The 18,792-nt window shown below is 40.9% G+C and overlaps 1 protein-coding gene across 1 annotated transcript in view; it reads left to right on the forward strand.

Moving 5' to 3' along the window:
- Positions 1–4,634: 4,634 nt before the first annotated feature.
- Positions 4,635–18,792, forward strand: part of gpc3 (glypican 3) — a 95,130-nt gene continuing 80,972 nt past the window's right edge. The window contains exons 1-2 of the mRNA XM_030765566.1: positions 4,635–4,791; positions 13,760–13,921. Coding sequence (XP_030621426.1) covers positions 4,635–4,791; positions 13,760–13,921 — 319 coding nt within the window. The remainder of the gene's footprint in view (positions 4,792–13,759; positions 13,922–18,792) is intronic.

Genomic DNA, 18,792 nt, shown 5'->3' on the forward strand with positions numbered 1-18,792 from the left:
TTGTTATCATTTTAGAGTAGCGACCAGAGCAGAAAACATCTGCGCGGCAAGGTATGTGGTTGTCTGAACGTTTAGGATATACCACCAGGTTTGTTTGTTGCGTTGCAACTGCCACTTCAGTAACCACCCATAGCAGGCAGGTATGTACTTTTTACTTTTCCTGAAAGCCAAGGCACAGCTAGTGTCATACCAGGTTATTTTAAATTTAAAAAAAAATCGGAAAGGAACTAGGAACTTGAACATTTCACAAACCAACTGGCTATTAATAGCACTTAAGAGCACTCTTTTTTTTATTATTACGGTCGGTTACTACCTTGTCATCAAGTCAAACTTTTTCAAGTAGTCCAGCAACAGCGGGAATTGTACTAGTGCAGTAACACCAGTTGCGTATAAAATAATCAGTTTTATTTCGAAATGGGTACACAATTTTTCCGTCTGCAGAAAGAGAACTTACTATAAACTCAGAAAATAGTTTATTTGAAGATCTGTATAAAATATTTTTCTTTGCATTTTTTTTTTAACTCGAAAGGTTTTCGTATTTACATTATAAAACCCACTATGGTTTACCAAAGATAGAGACTAGGTTACGTACAATTTTGTGCAAAACATATTGTTTTTAATTTACGCTCAAAAATACATTGTTTGTCGATGTAGAGAAATTGTTTCGTTTGATTTTAGCCAATTAGAAGATTAAAAATAAGATTCCATATTAATTAGCCTATGCAAATTTGGATTCTAGCGGATGTGGTTCCCATGCCTGAAGTTCGGAGGGTTTATGTTGGGGAGTCTACAAGCAGAGGCCCATCACATGACGGCACGTTCGCGCCTCTTTCGTAAACCTCTTCGAACCTGAAGATTCAAAACAACTTTGAGGTAATATACATTTAAAATTTAGCTCCAAGTCTCCTCGTATTTTTCTAAACCAAAGTAGTAGTCATCACTTATAGTTACCGCATGTTTTTGCCTTGATTGCTCAAAAGCCCTTAAAAAACTTTGAGACTGTGGCTGCGTTGTACACTGTGGACAAGCTTTGTGTGGGCTAGCTTGGAAGCTAGCAAACAGTTTGGTCAGTGGGTTTAATAAGATGGATTTTAATTTCAAGGAGATGGGTGATTTTTATTCGAAGCTTTGTATTTTAATTTCATTGTAGGAGGCGCAGATTGATGTACAGCGATCAGAATTAGAATTAACTTAGAGTTATTGAAATATAGCTCCTGCTAACTATTTCGACTTCCAGCTAACCTCATTTTACACTTAATCTACCTTGGTAGTACTAACAAGGATGAAATATTTGAATGAACCTAAATTGTCCTGTTCTGCACCTGTTCGATTCAGTCGAATTAGAGCGGACTATGACCATATAAATGTCGTTTATCGCCATTACGTCAGTAAAGCTAAAGTGGCTACGTTAATGATAGTTCAGAAAGTTACCTGAGAAATTGCAACACAAAACATCAGCAGCCAAGTCTAAATTGGCCACAAGTCTTTGAAAATCAGGTGTATTATCAGCTCCCAAATGTCAGTTTGATCGCTTTCACGTTTTGACCCAGTGAATTGACTGAACTCATCCGTAATTCCAAGTTTGAATTTCACATGGCGCCTACATCCTCTCCTTCCACTCGCATTGGACAGGTCAAAACCTATGAACAGAGATGTGGTACCACGTTGTACACACATCTTAATAGTGGTTTGTATTGCGCTGTTTATATTAAAGTAAACGCCACTGTGTCTTTTTCTTTACGTTGACATCAGTGAGGCGGTTCTCTTGTAAATTTCCATGTATCCATAATGGCAAAACGCACTGAACTGATTACGTTGTTGCCGTTGAATAAAGCGCTTTTAAGATCTTTCTCGTTATATTCCTTGTGACAGTCGAGGCTTCACAAACTAATAAGGAAGAATACAGAACTTTCACAGTATTTTAACGCAGCATGTTTTAGTTTTATTGATTGATACATTTTTATTAATTATCTTAACACTACAAAATATTTCCTTTAACCTGATGACAAAAAGCTGCAACTGTGTTGATATTTACCGTTTGTTCATTTGAATGAAAGGCTGTCAGAATCCTGGCAAACGAAGGGCAATTTAAACGAGTTCCAAATAGATTTTTTTTCCTAAACAACATCTTAAAATAATTATTTCAGCGGTTGTGGATGAATGTATGAAGGTCAACTGTTCATTTTTTTAGTTTTTACATGACACTGTAATTTGTTCCAGCTTATTCTAATTTCTTAATCCTGTGAGTTACTAACATTAAATGGACCATTTGTAATGTAGTATTTACATAAAATTAGTTTAGTATTTTTGAAGTGAGTGACTTAAGTGCAGGCTTATCAAAACCATCAGCCATTATTGAAATCCGTCCAGTATTGTTTTACAGTGGACGCCCATTTTCGAGGCTTAAGTAGAGAAGAGCCCTTTGTAACAGTATCACATGCAAAGAATACTGAGCATACTGAGATATTGATGGTGATTGGTCTCGATGAGTGTCTCAGAAATGATAATTTTGAAAGTCCTAATATTTGTCTGTTTTCAGAAGACTAACCCTTGAAGTCAAAACTGTTGTGAAGCAGATCTTGTCTCAGAATGCTTTGGGGGTGGGGGTGCTCTTTTACTTTCTATTTCCAATCTCTGGTTTTCACTTGCTTCACATCACATCTCAACCATATCAGACTTATTGTACCTGTACTATCTGATTTGTTTACTGAGTCCTCTAAATAATCTTAATGTTATAGTGACTATAGTCATTTTCTGATGTCATTTAAATCCACCGACGTATCTTTAAAATATGTCTTTTGATGCCTTGTTCCTCTTTGTTATAGGAGCTCCTGGGATTCAGAAAGGATCTTCAGAGAATCTGCACTTTGACCTCAGGAAGCATCGTGACTCTATCCTAACACAGTCACTCCACAGCACTGTTCCTCCTGCTAAGGTGCATCTAGTGTAGTTAGTGAAGTAGTTTAGTGCCTACTGCCCTAGGTGCTCCTTCTGGCTGGAGAAACTGGTTGTACTTCTGTTTTTCTTTTTGAGGAAAAAAAGGGTTTTTGAAATCACTAAGGGATTGGTATCTCTGTTGAGCTGGTTGGAAAATGCATCTGCTTTAGATATTCTAGCATAGCCCCCCTGGTGTATTGTTTAGGCAGTTCCAAAGTGCTCACAGTGCAGGTAGTATTGGTGTGTCTACTGCAGTGTGTGCACTTCAAGTATTGCCAGACCCCCCCCTGCCGCCCCACCTTCATCGTTCTGCGGAGGATACGGCCGTCGTCTTCATTTACAGCAAGTTTTGCAGGTTTGCTTCCAGCTTTCAGTTTTTTTTCTGTGCTGTGCAAATCCATGCAAAACTCGCCGTGATGGGGATAAACGCAACCTCATTTAAAATAAGCATTTTCTGTTTGTATTTTATTTGGTCTAAAAGGATAATGTGATACATGCGTGGTTGGGGGGGGGGGGGGGGGGGGGAACTGTAGCAACAATTGTTTTTCTTGTTTGTTTGTTTTTTTTGTCTTATGTTGAAAATTGTCACAACTGTCTTCTGTCCTGTGCTGTGTTCAAATGGATCTGTTGGAAAGTTTCCCTTGCATGCCAGTTTGTGTCTTGCTGTTTTCGGGTGGATGACTCTGCAATTTTAATAATGTCCAAAGTCTAAAATGAAAAATTGCACGGTATCCATCTGTAATCCGCCAGATGTTTTGAGCTGCAGAATTCAGAACTTTTAATAGAGTTTTCTCTGTTTTAGTCTGTATTTGTAATCCACTTTTTAGATTGAAAAACTTAATAAATCGTACTGCAAACGGACATCATCCTTGTTGGTTGTTTTCCCTCTGAAATTGCTATTTTAAAATCTGTTGCTGAAGAATGGCTGGGATTGATTTGAAATTTAGGCAGCGATGCAATAATTGTACGTACCACCAGATGGCATTAGAGGAGAGGCAAAAAGTTCATGGACGAAGCGCAGTTTTGGTTCATAGAAATAAGCTTCATCACATGACATGATGGACACTAAATAATTTGAATATCTCCGCACATTCTCTCAACTGAATCGATTTATGTGGTGAAATACAATACTCGTTAAAAACCACAGACCCAGTTTAAGGGATTGTTCCCTAATTTTAGTTAAATTCAGTTTGGCCGGTGAGCTACACCGCAGATTCGGGAGATCTTCATGCTGGTACGCAGCGCTCAAATTCACCAGGAACGTACAGGTTGTGCAGCCTATTGGCGTATACCAGAGGGCGGCAGCGCTGCTCAACCTTATAGCAGCCCATCAACTGACACCAATGTAAGTGAGAGGGGGTTTTAAGAGCACACGCGCGACTGGGAAACTGACGCGCAACGTGGATTAACTGACGTCGCGTGCAGCGTGAGCATGTGAGTGAATGAGGGGACTTGGGAGGAAGATGTTAAGTTTTGTGGCTGTTGAGAAGACCAAACTGATATCTGTAATAACTGTCGACTTTGTAGGGCAAAGATGAAATGCGAGCTATGACTCACGAAGGAACACCGAACGATTTTGCAGTTTTAACATCTCTTGAATTTTGAGGTCTGTTACAATCTGTTTCTCTTCGGCGAACGTGGTGAAAACTTCATTTACAATCCTTGTATCAATTTTAAGCAAATACCGGAATTTAGTCATGGCTGGACTCAGTTTCTCAGGTGCGCTGATCCTGTGCGCTCTGTTCTTGCCGTCCTCTCGTCCTAACGGCCAAGTGCCCAACTGCCAAGAAGTTCGCTCTTCCTTTCAGTTTTTGTATCCTGGAATGAAGTGGGCACCAGAAACTCCTGTTTCAGGTAAATATACTTCGATAATGTGTCTCCATCGTGCCTGCGTAGCGCACTGATGTAAATGAAAGATGGTAATCAGGGAAGTAACTCGCTAAACTCTCGCCTACTGGTACTAGTGGAAGCAAAATATAAACATCGTTTTATTCAGTTAATCTCCACAGGACTATGTGTAAACCCAAGGGCTTGTATATCCATAATAGCTCTGATTTATCTGAAGATGAAAGCGCAAACGGAGTGGATTAAACGTTAAGATACAAGCCTCACTTGTGAATATCAATCTTTTGAGAAGCGTGTAAACCATCCTCAAGATCTTATCTGAATGTATAATCTCGTTTGTTTGAAGCCCATGCTGATTTGTTGATTTAAATAACACTTACATGTTAATTGGTTGCTTTTTTTAATCAGCCACATGCACTTTTTTTAAATTTTAAAATGAGGATAGTAGAGACCCTTATATTGCTTTTGTCAAAATATGGCATGAACATAATCAAACTTACTGAAATAGCACACAAATCCATCGTTTGATGGTTTGGTGGAGAAAGCTGAAATCACTGCAGTGTCACTGTTTGGCTGGAAATAGGGACCTTTTCTTGCTTATTTATTTATTATTTAGTTAAACATTTCTTGGTTTTCTCCATGGAATCTTGTTTGACTGAATCATGGTTCTCCAGGCATTGGCTGAGCAACTGAAACACCTACTTCCTCAGCACATCAAGGGACAGATTGTGGATTGTCAGCTTTGGGGGAAAAGAGCTTTAAAAAATTACCCAAGAAGGACTGTAAATGTATTTCTCATCTTCTAACTAGTGTGAACTGCCTGTTGTGTAGCAGCAGTTAAATTGTATTTCTGACTTTATAAGATTTGCCACATTTCCCAGCAGAGTGAGCTGAGGAGATAGGGTGAACTGATTGAAATGATCTATGACAGGTTCTCTGCACTGAGCTGCAAAAGCTGGTAGTCTTGTTTAAGGTGAAATTTCTGGAGACAATGAAGAAGAAGAGGAAGAAGGATAAGAAGAAAAAGAAGAAGAGGAAGAAGATGGGGAAAAAAAAAAACCTGGGGCTTGTTTGGCTCCTCAAAACAGAAATTGTGTTGAAAGACTCCAGCTGCTCCCCAGAGAATGTTTTTGTGTTGCTGTTATGTTGCTTTCAGAGCTAGCCTCCACACTTTTCTTCTACAACAGAAATTGTCTCTTCCCCCCCCCCCCCCAAAAAAACCAAAACAAAATAAAAACAGAACAAAAGCAACTCAGAAAAAGCCTGCACTATTTCACATCCTCCCTAACATATTAATTTCTCTCTTTATTTAAAAACGTTGTTTACAAAAAAAGTTAGCTACCACACATAGTCACAGTTCTTAACCCATTAGTCAAACCTTGCGTCCTTCTCCTCCCCTAGCTGCTGACCTTAAAATACTAAATTAAAACCACTTAGATAGTGGGGACAGTTTCCATTGCGCTTCTTTTGAGGTACATTCATAATTTAGGTGCAAGGATATTGAATTTTAGGACTTCCTATTTGCGGAGTGTAATTTGTTTTGCCAGAGGTTCATCATGACATGAGTTACTGACAGTTTCATTGTATGTGTGTGCATGTGTGTGTGCGTGTGTGTGTGTTGTGTAGTGTATGTCATTAGATGCTGTGCAGCTATGGGCTAACCTTGGTATCTTAGCCACATTTTCCAATCTGCATCCAACAAAGTATCAGATTAGTCTCCTGCTGCTGAGGAATGGAATGATCCTCTATTTCAGAGAAGGCAACGCTTTACTTCTGTGGTCTTGACAAGCCCATAAGTCTGAAATGACCTTCTCGCTGGGACACTTAAACAGGGTAATGTCCCTTTTCTCCAGTCTTTGTATTTGCAATTTAAATGATTCACAACTGGGGCAAGGGAGCTTACACATACCTTGCATATGGAGCCATGGCATGGACTGGGTGAATATCAACATTTTATAGCTCTATTCCCACCATGTAGCAACAGATCTAAATTAGAATGATGGTTTTAAGATGTTATCGAAGCGAAAATAAATAGATTACCAAACACAATCGCTTAATTAAGCATGTATATCTATTTTTTTTTTCCTCATCAGATCTTTCAGTGGGTGACCGAATGGAACATACTCTGGGCACACAGGGATATTACTATTCCTGGGGACGACCCTGACAGTTTGAATTTAAAGATCAATTTATTTTACTAGTTTTCATTCCTCTTTTATACAGTGAGATTGCAATACAGTCTATTGCTTCTGAGGATTAGGTCGAGTTCACTTCTTTCTACAGAATTCTCCCTGACAAATTGACTTAAACAAACTTATTTATGTATAAACATGGCCTCATCGCCATGGCCTATACTATATGGTGTAAAAGCAAAGTCATGTTTGTTTTACCGGATGCCTCGGAGAACTGAAATGTTATCGTTCTTCAAAAGAGGCGTTTGGTCTAAACAGATGCTTATATCAAGCAGCTTGGTTCAAGGCAATGAAAAGTCTTTGCTAATCTCCTGAGGTCTGGGGATTTTTGGTTTCACGCTCTACATAATAATTAGCGGTATGACTAGGCTTGCTGCTTTGCATTGCGATTCATTATGTAAATTGATACCACCTCACGCAGTTGAAACACAGTTTGCTCAAAAAGTTAATTGGGTGATCCCGGGTCATGTCATACGTTAGTAATATAAGTGCCTGCCGGTGGAATTGTCAGAGCAACAGCCATGGAGCGTGTGCTCTTAATACGTGAGTAGCACCTGTCACTGCTTCTGGAAATTGATGGAAATTACCAGCAAGGTGGTGTGTCTGGGTTGCGTTGAGATACGGACTCTGACCGACCGACTTCATAGTCTTTAATATCAGTGCTTCATCTCGAACGACGTCTCAGGAGACGAAGGCTAATCATTGTTTGTGCTGTCAGCGTGGACTCAATTTGAACTGCCATTGCTCGATGTGAAAGCGGAAGACTACGATGGGCGCCTTCACACAGCGGAGACTAGGGTTACTGAGGACGAAGCGTTTTCTATTTGACTGCAGACCGCATTCAAACTCTGTTCACGTCTCTGGCCTTGAAGTTGGAAATGAATTTGGACAACCTTAATGTTAATTGGAAATTGGAGCAGTTGCACGCCCTATAGCCTCTCTGTCACCTCCTTGTTATTGCCCCTGATTCCACCGAGAGATTTCGCAAACGCTGGCTGCTTTTGGGATTTTTTTTTTTTTTTTACTGTGTTGCTCGGTTTCTTTAGTGTTTTCTTTCTTCATTCTTTGCCAGTATGTCCTATTGTCTGTTAACTCAACATCTTGGCCTTTTCATAGCTCCCCCCCCCCCACCAGGTTCCCTCAGCTCTGTCTGTCTGTCTGTCTGAGCAGGCAGACTTCCTTGCCTTATATCTATGCTTGATGTAATATCAATAAAAAGGCCATATAACAATATGAAAATTTTTCACAAACAAGATGATGTCACACAAAAGGGGTTTGCTCTGAACAAAGCAGTGATTTTGGACCTTTTTAAACTATACATTTACACAATAGAACAGGAACATAGACATTTTTATGGAGAGGAAAAAAAAACCCCACAATGAAAGGTTCTCTGGCCAAAGCCCTCACCATAAATTCAAGTCAGAATTTGTTTGCAACAAAATCAATTCTACAAACGGTGCCTTTTTTCCTGTAAGGAAAAATTTCATTCCTGAGAAAATAAGTTTTTTGTTTTTTTTGCCCATCAGCAATATTAAAGGCAGGTTACTGTTGTCACATCTACTAACTGTGGATTCTTTAGTGGGTGGAATTTTCCTGTCAGATTCTGATGACATTGAAAACAGAAACTAAAAAGCTCCACTCTTTTTCTCTCTTTCTCTCTCTCTCTCTCTCTCTCTCTCTCTCTCTGAGATCTGAGTATCTAACAACGGCTGCACTGGACCTTAACACAGAGGGAGGAAAAACATCAATCTAGAGCCATAGCATGATGATAGTGCATTGATTTGTCTTGGTTCCATGAACAATCCTCTGGAGTCTTGACTGACATCTGTGTGGGATGGCTGGTTACTGCGGGAGAGCAGGGTAAAAACAGACAGAGCGTGCCCAGCCGACTATGTCTTGAGGAGGTAGATGGATGTTTAGTGTATGTATGGTTGAGAAGTTGGAGGGGGCTGTTACGAAGATAACAGAGCCTTGAGAAAATTCAACTGAATTCTGACCATATTGCATGTAATGCCTGTGATTGAAAAACGAAAAAAAAGGCAGCGGAATTCTCTCTCTCTCTCTCTCTCTCTCTCCCTAACTCTTTCATTCTCTGTCTGCATATATTTAAAAACACTGCAGATGCATCAGTATAATCTGTTGACCATAGGGAGAGGCTGACAGCATTAATGAGATTTTTTTTTTTTTGTCTCAGAGGCACCTTTGTGCTAAACTGTTCTTCAAGACTTGTTTTATGGACTCCCCTCTCTCCAAAAATCAATCGACAATCGACTAGTCACTTAAAATGACTCTTACTCAAGCTGAACTATTTCAACAGAGTTTTACGTTTTTTTCCCTTTTTTTACCCCTGGTTTGTAATTGAGGTGTGTGTGTGTGTGTGTGTGTGTGGGTGGATGGGAGGGAGGATGCAAGGAGAGAGAGAGAGAGAGAGGGACAGATAAAGTGAAATTGAATGCTTATATCTTTAATCCAAACAAAGCATTTGTATTACAATTAACCCAGAACAACTAATGCAGTTAGAACAGGGGCCAGCTCTGGCTGTGGGGATGCTCTGTTCTGGGATGTGGGGGCTGAGAACGGAGAGATGTGAATTGGGTTCTGCTCTCAACAGCGACTCTTCATGCAAACGAGATGGAAAAAGGTCAGCAAGGTCAGGACTAGATAGACGTCCCTGTCCGTCAACCAACATGAATCATCACAATCAAGCCCTTACTCACCTCCTTCAGGAATAGATTTTTATACGCCTGTTGTTTTCTTGTTTCGTTTTTTAAAGGCTTCCATGCCAGAATATATTTTTAGGGCACATGTGTCAATGTAAGAGTTTCTGCTCACTGCTGGTTTTTTGTCTCTATTTTACTTCACAGTTTAATTACTCAGAAATAATTTGTTCTAAGATTTGAAGTCTTTTTTTTTCTGGCGCTAGAGGAAAAAACGTAGAGCATTAAGTATCTCTGCGTTTTATGCCGAATGATTTTCTTTTCAGTTAGTCTCTTACTTTTTTTTAAAAATTCGGTTTAATTATGTTCAATTACTTCACTGTATGACTCTCGAATTTTGCCTGAGTCCCAAGAGATTTATCAGGATTCACACTGACCTCACTGAGGTTGATCTATAATTCATTTCCTCTAATGACGACCTCTTAACACATTCTACATCTTAACGCAGACTTTTGTTTCTCACTCACTGCCTACATTAAAGTTGCATGCTCATAGCTTTATAATTGGAGCTGAGAAACATGGTTTTGCAGGCAGGCAGAGGCTTTGTCTCCAGGCTTGTTTGTGGATTGGGTGGGTGGGTGTGCGGGTGTTGGGGTAAAGGGGGGTGGGGGTTGTTAAGATGTATACGCAGCCCTCAGTGCGTCTCAGCCAGAGCTGTCGTGTTCTCATCTCCGCTCTGACTGTGAATTTCACAGAGTTCAGGCCAAAGGCAACACTGGAGCATGATGGGAGGAGATTCAGGGGAGTTAGGGGACTGTAGGAGAGAGCCAAGAAATGAACGGAGGATCGTTGAAGGACAGGGAAAAGACAAGACGTGCAAAGGAAGGAAGGCAGGAGAGGAAAGGAGGCGAGAAATTGAAAAGGACTGAAGGGAACTGCACTGAGAGGGACTCAGTGAAACGTTATGAGCTGTAACAATTACTAATGCCATCGCTCTGAATCCTGAGCAAACTGCGACTGCTTTCATTAAAGTGTTTTTTTGTGTGTGTGTGTGTGTGTGTGTGTGTGTGCTTTTACATTTTCGGGCTTTTCCAATGTGCGTAAAACTGTTTTCAAACTGGGAAGAGACTCCCGGGGAGCAGTCGTAGATTGGGAGAAAAAAAAAACGGGCAATATTTTTGGAAGAGGTGGAGGAGTGAAAGAAAAACAAAAGATGAAAGGGAATATAGCCTTGAATAGCTCCTGACAACTGGGGAATAAGTAAGACTTGGTTTGGGATCACAGGATAAACAGACAATGGAGAAAAAAAAGAGAGAGAACTACAATACTTTTGAGATGCTGCACAGCTCTCAGACTTGGTTACAGAGAGCAAGAGGACAGAGGACATTTGTGAAAGTTAATAGAGGAGAAGGAGAGCCATGCTGATTCAGTGGGTATAAAACAGCACGCGAGTCAAAGCAGTGAGTCTTTGCAGTCTCCCACTGAGACTCTGTCTAGTAACTGCTCACGTCAGTTTCTTTGAGCAGTCTTTATTTATGGAATGTGATTTTCTTTTTTTGTTTGTTTTGTTTGTTTGTTTGTTTGCCTCTATTGGGAATAGTCTCTCCCCTGTAGAGTCCTTCACATTTTTCCTCCGCCGCAAAAGAGTTGAACTTCTCCCCCTAATGAAATACATTTATCATTGGCAAACGGCAGACAGGCAGATGAAATTGTCTGTTTTGCTGAAGATAATTACTAAATCCGCCTGCCTCTGCCCCCTTTTCATACCTGCTCCTTTTTTTCCACCCTCTGCTCCACTATTGACGGCTTAATATTTTCACCCCTGCAATCTGAAATTAGTTTGATCATATCTGTCACGAGTTCTTTACAGGTATTGATTTAGGATATTAGGCCTGTCAGCGTGAATAAAAAAAGGTGTCGTATGATGGAGATGCGAGTTTCTCTCTCTCTCTCTCTCTCTCTCTCTCTCTCTCTCTCATTATGTTTCTGTTTTGTGCCAAAGCCCAGGCAGCTGAGTGTGACAGAATATGTCTGACTTAAGGTTTTGTCTGTCTGTCTGCGTGTGTCTGCGTGTGTGTGTGTGTGTGTGTGTGTGTGTGTGTGTGTTGTCTGTCGAGCTGTCTGAAAGAGATTCTTTGACTTCCCTCCTTTTGTCACCTTTTTTCATTATATTGCTCTGTTCCTTCTTCAGAAAATTGCAGTGGAACATCAATTTATCTGGTATCCTAGATATTTCTATGTGCTAGTGCAAGTTCTACTATTTAAATGAAATCAGTTTTAATTTGCACTGTGCAAAGCGTTTTTTTTTTTTTTGCCAAATGTCTCCTCTTTCATATATATATTTTTTCAGACATCTTTTATAATCCCTCTGTAAAGAACCATACCCGTTTTGAGAGTATGAAGAGAACTTAAATAGTTTAAAGCTAAGCTTTTAACTATTTATAATTTAAAAGGAAACCTATCATTTCTTCGTAACAGCCCCCACACACCTTTCCGTCTTTAAATGAAATCAACTTTCTTGTTGATTATTTAACCTCCATTTGTGGGCTTTCCATTCAGCTTCATCAATGTTTGTTCCCTCGGCCGATGAATTTTGTGCTTTAATTAGTTCCACAGGTAGTTGTGCAAAGTTAGTCTCCAATTAGACTATCTTTCTGACGCCTTCAAGTTTGTCTTCTCACCGTCCCTCTCTCTCGTCTCACCCCTCACCAACCCAACCAACCCCCACACCCCCCCACCCCCCCCACCCCGGCACCATTCTTTTCATACCCATCCCTCATCCTGCCGGGTTTACGTGTGCCAGAGAAATGGAACTCCTCTGATGTTTGTTTACAGCACTATCAATCATTCCAGTGTCATTTACCTCCCCCCTCAGGTAACGCATACAGACACACGTTGTCTCCCTCAGGTCTTCTGCACTGTGTTCTGTGTTCAGGGAGCGTTTGGCATATATGAGAGAATGAGACGTTGTCTAAAAGAAGAATGCATATTATTACATTTTAATGTATGAAAACAAGTGTCAACGTATGAGGTAATTGTTTTCATTTACACCAGGGGGGAAAGCGAGAGAAAAAATGATTGGTATGAAGGACTCAACCGTAGCGAATTTGGATTAAAATATGTAGCCTTGCTTTTATTATTTGTGTTATATTTTGTGCCTGCTTTAATCAGAGTAGGAATTAATGGACATAAAATGAGGCTTATTTTAAAAATGTGGGTCGATTTTCAAAGTCTCTGTTTGGAGAGAAATTATTCAACTTTTCATAGCTTTTTGATTAGTCCCCTTTTGTGTGTGTGTGTGTGTGTGTGTGTGTGTGCGTGTGTAACCTTGGTTTTTGAATGAACAAAACTCATACCCAATCCTTTAGTTTCTTTAGCTTAGAGAGCGGAATTTTTAAGATTAAAATCATTTGTGCTTGGCCACTGTCTTTTGATAGAGGCATACATGTACCTTATTGAACTCAGGGATCCTTGTAATGAAAATTTCCTCCTCGATAGCTGGCTCCCTCTCCTTCAGAACAGAACCCCAAGAATCCAATTATGTCCTTTTGACAAATAACCTTCAAAAGCCATGGCCAGACAGAACGAGGTCAACAAATTACCTGCTACCTCCGTCGATCAAATTGATTCTGCTGTGCAAAATGTTCCTCTTAATGCTCTTGTTTGTCTCCTCAGCTGTCTTTTCTTTAAAGCCTGAGATTACACACTTAAAATGACAGTTTGTAACTTTGTGTTCTGAGTTGTCTTTGTCTTCTCTCAGCTATCTGAGCCTACACTAGCTGTCTGAGTCTACACGGAACTGGAGGGGGGGGGGGGGGGTGTAAATTATAGAAATGAATTAGTATTCATCAATTAACATCCAAGTGTTTGATTTCAGACCTTCTAAACGCAACCCTCAGTGAGTTGACGTTTGATCTGTGTAGGTTGTACAAGGGCCCTCCACAATAAAAACAAGTTGTTTGCTTTTTTTCTCTCTTCGTAGTACGACTCATTAGGTAAATAGGTTCTCGGGAGGTTTTAGCAAAGGTGTACAACATTGGTGTTTATTTTATTTGTTTGTCTCTTTATTAACAATTTGTCTTAGTGATTATAACACACACACACTCTCTCTCTCTCTCTCTTTTCCAGGTTCGGACCTGCAGGTATGCCAGCCCAAAGGTCTAACCTGCTGCTCCCGTAAGATGGAGGAGCGGTACCTCCTCATGGCTCGGCAGAGCATGGAGTCAGGCCTTCAAGCCACCAGCGCCCAGCTCAAACTCCTCATCATTCAGAATACTGCGCTCTTTCAAGGTGAGTCACTCCAAAATGAGCACTTCATACTGCCAGTGCCTGTTGGATCAATGTGAACCCTGGCTTCCCACAACAACAAAGATTGCTTGAGTGACGTGATCTGATTCTTATTCACTGGTGGTTACTCACTGTCTCTCCCCTCAGCTGCAGTCTGAATAGGGAATACAGTTTAGCGCTAATAACAAATCACTCCCAGACAGAGGTACACTCATATAGATTGATGAATGGATGGTTCTGACTCGTCAATTAAATGGATCATGTAATTTGGCACGAGTGGGTTTGCCTTGGCTAATTACTTTACGCTAACAATGTTCGAGACAATGCCTGCGTCTGCTCGGGAAGGTGGTTCAATGCTAATTGCTTCAGAATTAGACCTGAAAGAGTTTCCCCCAAACAGCCCGGAGAATCACTAAAACATCCCAGTCTTGTCTCATCTTGTTTTTTTTTTTGTTTGTTTTTTTTTTTCCCCCAATGCCCTCCCTTCGGGAATAGAACGCACGCCTTGTTTGCAATGCCTTTCTCCCCGTCGTTTTTTTTTTTTTTTTTTTCTTCTTCTTTTGTACTCTATGTGGCTTCTGCAGATCAAAGGGCTCCCTTCTCTACTCCTCCATCTCCCATCCTTTTTCACTCTCTCAGTCTGGAGCTTTCTCCAGCCTCCTCCTCCTCCTCCTCCTCCTCCCTCTCCTCTTTTTTTTTTTTCCCCGTCTCCCGACCCGACCTGGCTTTCTCACGCGCTTCAAACACCGCCATAGGTTCTGCCCTTTGAAGTCAACTTTGTCAAACAATCATAAAAGTTAAAAGACTCTGACACAGGGCCTTTTTTTTTTTTTTTTTTTTTTTTTTTTGAGGAAGTGGATGACAAGATTTCTGCATCATGGCACACTCTTGGGGTGCACTCTAATCCAGTCTGACTCGTCACAGGTTTTTTTTTTTTTTTTTTTTTTCTCTCCAGCTGTAAAATCCATTTTTCGCTGGTTCACACAACCCCGTTCGAAACTTCAGGGCAGTATCTGTACAAAGCCTGTGTTTTCATATTAAATATAGACTTTATAACTTTGTAGAGTGATACACCTTTTTTCCACATTAGGTTGTAAGAGAAACATTGTACCTTCTCATCTGTTTTCTTTTTAGATCTATTACTAACAGGCATTGCAAAGGAGAACAGAGTCATGTTTTTTAAACAGTTTGGCACATTATTAAATACACCAGGGAGGCGCTAAAATGGTCCCTTACCTATGGCGTGTTGGAATTAATTGTCTTACTAATTCAGAACCTATTCGTGCAGCCATGTGTGTTTCATCATTGCCACTATCTTGTTTAAAGCTACTTTGTAAGCAAAGGCTTTCAGAGTGTGTGTATCCTGGTGTATGCTGTCTTTTCTATAAAACATGAGGTACGAGAGAACATGTGCAGCGTGCTAATTGGTCAAGTTGGATCAGTGAAACTCAACTCATCCTTCCAGACTTTTTTAGTGTTTTGTTTTCCTCAGAACAATGCAGCAGCATCCTACTTTCCCCTCATGTGTGTATTGCTGTCCAGGAATAAAATTTATGAAGTTGAAAGTTATTTGTATTGGAGTCACATTAAATACCCCATTGGATTAATCTTAGGTAACACCTTCTAATAAATGTTTTCACCCATAAACTGCAAAATAAACGGTGGAACAAAGCTTACTTTACTTCAATGGGATCCAAGCATTTTACTATCACACTCTCTCCAGTTTATTACAGGACTTTTTTTTTTTCCTTTTATTAAAGCCATACAATATGGCTTGTACTCTGGAAGTGGCTTCATATGTCCTTGATAGAAAATACCTGTTCTTTTTTCTGCATTGAAAACATATTCAATTTAATTCACTGATGTGTTTTTGTGCATAAAGCAGATGTGTGTGTGTGTGTGTGTGTACTGTTCCCTGTCACTCACAACACACAACCACGTATAGTAGAAATAAAGAAACACAAGCCATTCATCAGCCTCACATGAATGTTTGTGAGCCATGCACCATTCCCACAGGGAAAAACGTGAGTTCTGTGCTGATTTATGTACAGGTACAGACTGGTGGTAACATTCACACTACGTCTCAGCTGTGTTCATATTTATGCTTTTCAGTTGAATACATTAACACTGCAGTTGTATGCAGCTTCTCTTGAATATTTCTGAGGAGGTGACAAGTGAAAAACTCGATAGCTTGTCTCTCTTCTGCACCTTCATACTCCCAAAGAAAGAAATTAACACTTTCGTTGAACTGTGTTGATGCAGGACTGATTCTCTTGAAAGATCATAAAACAATGGCATTTTCAGAACGTTCTTGCTTCTTCTTTCTTTTCTTTTCTTTTCTTTTTTACTATTCGTGATTGACATTTAGGGAAAAATGAACTACTACTCACTAACTAATCATTGTGTGGTACTAAGTGCATATGCATGAGGATCAGCGGTCCAGAGTTACATGTCGGAGTTATCAACTAAGGCTGAAAAACCTGCTCACCCAGCGGTCTAGTTTTTTTTATTTGCATCAGTCAGGCTGACAGACAGCTAGTGTTCCTATCAGTGGGCAGCAGGGACCTGTGGTGAGTGGCTCCACTGAGACTGGTGGTGGTGGAGGGCTGAGGATGGGAGTCTTGGCCTTAATAAAATCCTTTCTGGAAAAATGAATGCATAATCGCCCCCCCCCAACCACTACACACACACACACACACACACGCATGCACACACGCACACGCACACACACACACACACACACAAGAGAGGAGACCTGGGAAAATAGAGAGACCTGTTTGATTTTTTCATTTGCAGTCCCCTAAATGCACTCCCAGATGTGTTTGATTGTCCTCTGTGTGTGTGTGTGTGTGTGTGTGTGTGTGTGTGAGAGAGAGAGAGAGAGAGAGAGAGAGAAGGCTGACAGAATACAGAGTAGCTGCATCTAGTCTCCACACCATCAGCAGGGTCAAAACAGATCACTCGCAAATGAGCTCATGTTAGACTTGCAGCACTGTCCCCCAGGGTAAATGACCACATGATACACACACAAACACACACACACACACACACACACACGCATGCACGCACACACACACACACACACACACACACACACATACGCCCACTTGGCTCACTGAAACTTGCCTTCTTGTAGAAGGAAAGTAGGTGAGATGTGAAGAGAATGGAGCAAAACCAGAAAAACTTCCCTGCATAAAGATTTACACAGCAGGGTTCCTTAAGCTCAAGCATTTAGGTAAAGTTTATGAAAGAGAGAGGGGGAGTGTGGGTGTGTGAGAGAGGGGGGGGGGGGGAATATATACCAACAGTCCTCTCTCTTTTTTTTTCAGTATAAAAGGAAACCAGACCAAAGTGCGCTCCAGGAACCTCCCAAAAAGCAGAGAGGAAAGTAGCGCAGGAGGATGCCTGGGCACCCTCATCAGGCCTGGTCTTTAAACACCGCGTGGTGCCCACTGGGAGCTGTAGGGCACACGAGCTTTCCATTGCTCAGTCGTCAACATGACTTAAAAGCCGGAGGGAATCTGTAAATGTTGGATTCACAGAGGGTCCAAAAGGAGCATCAGTTCTGTGGAGCTCTCAGACTTTTACCACGTGCTTTAATGCATTAAAAAAAAAAAAAATTCAAGAGGGCAGTTTAGTTCAAGAGGATGCCTCTTTAAGTGTTAGAACTTGCTGGACTATCTTTCTACATTCAGACATGGTTTGTCCTTGTGTAACGTCAGTCTCCTTTAAATATGACCAGTGCAGGGAAGACAGACGGTAATCTTAGCGGTCATGTCACTTACGCGAATCTTTAACCGATTTTAAGAAAGAAACCTATGCCAGATCAGATATAATCAGCAATATGATATACCTGGATTAGCTATATTGATGACATTCGCAGAATTTTTTTTTTTTTTTAACGTGATGTCACATCAGTTGAAATCCATGACTTGTCTGACTTCCATTAATCGATACCCATTTCAGCCTTGTTTGGCCAAGGGCTTTTCGTTTTTAAGCTGTGTGTTTATGGACGTGATCATTTATTGATCTCAGATTAAACATGTCATTACCGACTGCAGAACCCTATTGACTTTGCTTTCGTCCTGAAGGAGATTTTAATCACTTTAAGTATATCAGGATTTAGAATACCTGACCTTGGTGAACCCTTACAGAGCTAATGTCTGACTTTGACACTAAACGGACTCGCTTCTGATTCGGATTCTGCTGAATGGGCTGTTAGCGGGCACTCGTCCACTAATCACAGGTGGTAGCACAGCAAGAAGAGATGCTCTCTGTCGGCTGTTGTAAAGGAGTGCTTTCCCGCCCCAGCGTAAAGCGTATAAACATGGATTTGTCCGTCCGATCCATGACCAGCCCTAGTCTCGACCTCGTTAGTGTTTCGTTCGATCTTAAGTGCTTTAGGCATCTAGCCTGCGCTTCGTTTTTTTTCTTTTCCTCTTTCTATTCATCTACTCCCCCCCCCCCCCGGTACACTTCTCTTCATACGTCTTGTCTGCCTCGCGCAGTGGAGTAATTTTGTTTTCTGTCGGAGTTGCGCCATAACCTAATAACAGTCAGACTGCTCGAGCGATCGGGGCTGCGGCAAAAGCGTCTGTAGTTGTTTACTCTCTGCCCCGGGCAAATTTAATAACTTAATGACGGGTGGAGGCAGCCGTGCCATCTCGCAAACAAGCCTTTCGTGCCTCGTTTTGCTGATGAGTAGGTATAAACCAGCCATTACGGCATCTTTCTCAATCAGCTTATAATTAGCTTTCGATTCACTCACTACATTGATATTTTTGGGCTTGCGTTATCTGCCCAGGCGTGAAGCTGTTACTACCTTTTTACTGCTCCTCGGAGATTGTGCCCTGCCATAACCAGCTGTCTGACAA

This window comes from Chanos chanos, chromosome 2 (genome assembly GCF_902362185.1).
Source record: "Chanos chanos chromosome 2, fChaCha1.1, whole genome shotgun sequence".
Classification (NCBI taxonomy): Eukaryota; Metazoa; Chordata; class Actinopteri; order Gonorynchiformes; family Chanidae; genus Chanos; species Chanos chanos.